This window comes from Atractosteus spatula, chromosome 10 (assembly GCF_055471065.1).
Source record: "Atractosteus spatula isolate fAtrSpa1 chromosome 10, fAtrSpa1.hap1, whole genome shotgun sequence".
Lineage (NCBI taxonomy): Eukaryota > Metazoa > Chordata > Actinopteri > Semionotiformes > Lepisosteidae > Atractosteus > Atractosteus spatula.
In genome coordinates this window covers 23,711,305-23,715,329 of record NC_142715.1, presented here as the reverse complement: position 1 = coordinate 23,715,329, position 4,025 = coordinate 23,711,305, and the positions used below count along the sequence as shown (strand labels likewise).

Sequence of the window (4,025 nt, the reverse complement as noted above, 5' to 3'; positions counted from 1 at the left end):
GATCTGTAGGTGCCATTGCTCCAGGTGAAGCATGAACACACAACATCACCATGACTCTGCTGTGCACACTGACTGATTGTGCCACTGGGGCTTCGCAAGTCGTAAGTCAGTCCAAAGACTTTGAACAAACAAATGGTGAAACAGGGTTTCGTCTGTGGATCCATCTCCACATGGGGGAAGGGGACAGTGAAACAGTAAGGAAAATACAAGAGAGGAAACTGAAAGAATTGTAATCACTGCAAAATAGGAAGAGGTGGTTGGACATGTTAAACAGTTTGGCGGTTAATTTGTGACATTTTTGGTGACAATCAGCACACGGATTTCTCTTCATGTTCCTTAAGATGTGCAGTATATATTTTCATTGTAGATTGGTTACTTCAAAAGTCCAGTAAAGTGACAGTGGAGAGCTATCCGATACACATCTTAAAGAAGACTCCCTGTAAGTTGATTAAACGTTTCATTTTCAAGTCAAATCCTTTACATGAAATAGACACCAACAATAGAAGGGGATGAGAAATGTCTTTTATCAAAATAAACCTGCTATTCACAGACCTTGGCCACAACATCTCCCAGGTACTTCTGCAGGATAAGGTCAAGCTCGGCTGCAGCCTGGCGGAAGCACTTGTCCACCTCAGATAAGTCACACCTGGCCATTGTATTTTCGAAGTAGGATTTCAGCGCCTCTTTCACCTCCTCATAGCTGTCCTGCTTCATGATTCCTGTGCCCTGGGAGAACAAGAAAGGTGAATATTCATCATCATCCCTCAACGATTCTCCAAATTGTCTGACTGCAGACACCACCATGAGGAGGAGCTGGAGTGACATAACATCATCAGTAGGCAGTGAGTCAAGAGAGGGGGAGTCATCCCACTGTTATCCTTATCCATGATCAAGAGTCTCACCCCCTGCTTTACGCTGTCCCTAGTGGTGATCTGTAGACAGTGTGTCTTCCACCTCACCCACCTCCTGAGGCAATAATCTTGAATAAACAGAGGGCTGGAGGCCCAGCATGGCTCCTGTCTTTCTCCCCTTGGGGACGGGAGATTTTCTCAGAACCATGTTGAGGTGAAATGGGAGTGGGATGACGCAGGTGTCTTGGAGAGGTGAGTCCCAGCCCCAGCCCCTGCATACCTCAGTGTGATTCAAGCAAGGGGGAGGGGTTTAAGGGACTTACCAATCCTGCGTATGCACCCTCTGATTCAAAGTCAGGCAGGACTTCATTGTACAGCACCAGGCAGTCCATCTGGATAGATGATATCATGTTCTGAGCCCAGGTCCACACCCGTATCTCCTCCTCCTGGAGCAGCCCCTCCAGCTCGACCTGCAGGCCCTCCCTGAGCCGCCACAGGGCCGCTGGGGTCAGGCCCGGGTGAGCGGGTGTATCTGGAGGTGGGTGAGGGGGTGTGTGAGGGGGCGAGCAATGGGGTATGTGGGCTGCCAAGGAGGAGGTCCATGCCCTGTCCTTCTGCAGATCCCTCTCCGGGCCCTTAGGGTAGTTCCACAGCTGGGTCTCGGTCTCCTGCCTGTGATTGGCTGGCTGGCCTGAGGGGACAGGGGCACAGAGAGGGCATGAGGAGGACAGAGAGAAAACTGAGAGGGTCTTCTCCAGGAGGACCAAGCCCTGCCCCTGGTCTCCCAGCAATCACAGTCACCATCATTGCAGCTGAAACCAAACTTTCGATAGACGTCACAGACATATCAGGCTCACAGACTTGCAGCTCTCGGCTGCCCGGGGTGAGACGCAGGGGGAGTCTGCTCCCTCTTCCTCTGACAGTCCTATCAGATGACAGCGGCAGACCTGATCCAACCCCACCTTCCCTTTCACACACAGCCACACACAGGCATGACTGTGTCACCATCATCACCACCTCCACCATCACAATCTCCACTATTTTCCATTACCATCATCATCACTTCCACCATCACAACCCCTACGATCTTCATCATCATCATCATCACCTCCACCATCACAATCTCCACTATCTTCGTCACCATCATCTTCATCACATTTCTAATAAATTATCTCCACCATCTTCATCACCATATCCTTCTTCATCATGACAATCATCATGTCCACCATCATCATCATCATCAACACCTTTCCATCAACATCATCATCATAACCACCTTCATTATCTACACTACCATCTGCATCACCATCATCATCCTGAGCAGAACACATTGGTTGTCTTACACTGGAAGAGTCTTTGCTCAGAGCCTCAGTATCGGTTGCCCCTCTCCGGCCTTTCAGGGTCACGTCCACCTCTGTCGAGACCTGTCGGCAAATTGACTGCTTTAGTCTCACCAGTAGAAGCCGACCAAGTTTGTGTCTCAGTACAGGTTTATTCTTAGTCTGACAGTATTAATACAGTATTCTTTACATAGAGGAGGGTGGGGGTGTGGAACAAGCTGTCTAGCCATGTTGTTGAAGCCAATAGGGTGGCTTATCTTAAGAGAGAGCTGGATGAGACCCTACAGTCAGGACAGGAGGCACTACTGTACGTAGAGGGTGGTGGGTGTGTGGAACAAGCTATCCAACCATGTTGTTGAAGCCAATACTCACGTTCCTGTGGGATCTGCCCCAGGTCTCATTGTGACACCCTTCTCTCTGCTCGGCCATTCCTCTCTCGACTTGAGCGAGTTTCTCCAGGTGGTGCTGGGGAGGAGAAAACAGAGTTACAAGCCAGTCACACAAACACACATCATCATCATGGGCCAAGATGACCCTACATGACAGTGGCCTGTCGTCCTCGATCCAGAAGCAATGTCCAGCCCTCAGCTATCCAGCTTCATGATCCCCAACATCCCTGTCAAGACCTGTTGAGGGGCCAGTTCTGCTAGACCAGGGGTCTCAAGCCCAATCACAATCCCTGGAGAGCCAGGTGCATCTCCAGGTTTTCTTTCCAAACGGGGCTAGCCAATTAAACAATTAATCTAATTATTTTCATAAGAAGATGTGGAAATATTGTGTTTAATAATATATTTTGATGTCTCTCACTATTGAAGACTCAAAATATTCAAGGCACAGTTGGATATTGAAGGTCTGGATACAGGTACAGTATTAGAAATTTTTTTGTTTAATTATAAAATTAGATCAACTTTGTAACCAAGACCTCTGGGCAGGAAACCAGATGATGCACCAGACCCTCTAGGAATGGAGTTTGAGACATGCTCACCCTCTCTCACACACAACCTCACACACACTCACCCTCTCACTACTACTACTACTACTACTACTACTAATAATAATAATAATGATAATGCAGACTTGCTTTTCTTGGGGTCTTGGGTCTGGCTCCTGTGTTGGCTGAGTCTCCTATTACCTCCTTCCTTATCTGGGGATGTCAGACATAGTTCTGTTACAGACACGGGCTGGACTAGACTCACAAGCACACACACCCACAGACACACACTCCCACACACTTACACACACGCAGATGCACACACTGTCAGGTAGAGTCTTTCTCCTCCTCAAGAGAAGACAACAGAGCCCTGCTACTGCGATGAGCTTTAATTTCAGGAGGAGGAAAAAGAGGAAGAATCACAATATGAAGAAGACCAGCAGTGGAATAACAGCTCTCTGGGTCTGGGGCCTGACTCTCAAACTTGTCTCCAGTCTCTGGTGGGTTTGGACATCTTCTCTGTTCACCTCTGTTGACATCTGTGGACAGGACAGTTCAGTTAGACAAACAAGTTCGACCAGACTTCACTCTCATAGTCAATCAATCAATCAATCATTTTTTTTCTTATATTTTGCCTTTTAATCCAGAACATCAAAGCACTTTACAAAACATACCTGGAAAATAGAGTATAAATGTGTAATACTGTAGTTCCTGGAGTAAGTGCTTGGATAATCCAACTACCACTGTTGTTACTTCTGCTGCTACTACTATGACCATGACTACAAATTCTAATACTAATTCTGATATTAATACTACTACTGCTGTCATTACTAGTAATAGTGATAAAAACAGAGCACTCACAGCTCTCTGGACGTGGGTCTGGAATCTAGAAAGTGGTTCCAT

At 47.4% G+C, this 4,025-nt stretch overlaps 1 protein-coding gene across 1 annotated transcript; it reads right to left on the bottom strand.

Annotated features, from left to right (window-relative positions):
• Positions 1-540: 540 nt before the first annotated feature.
• On the bottom strand, positions 541-4,025 carry LOC148826041 (uncharacterized). Its single transcript, XM_088926286.1, has 6 exons — positions 3,984-4,025; positions 3,575-3,661; positions 3,273-3,335; positions 2,560-2,656; positions 1,175-1,542; positions 541-726 (listed from the first exon to the last, which is right to left on the bottom strand). Exons 1-6 carry the CDS (start codon positions 4,023-4,025, stop codon positions 541-543), a joined length of 843 nt encoding a protein of 280 aa, XP_088782412.1.

Bases quoted from the DNA above. Each gene is read 5' to 3' on its own strand.
- LOC148826041 (XM_088926286.1), bottom strand. From the start codon at position 4,025: ATGGAACCACTTTCTAGATTCCAGACCCACGTCCAGAGAGCT. The intron at 3,662-3,983 runs GTGAGTGCTCTG...TCCTGTCCACAG, and splicing joins AGACCCACGTCCAGAGAGCT to ATGTCAACAGAGGTGAACAG. The intron at 727-1,174 runs GTAAGTCCCTTA...TTGTTCTCCCAG, and splicing joins AGGGTGCATACGCAGGATTG to GGCACAGGAATCATGAAGCA.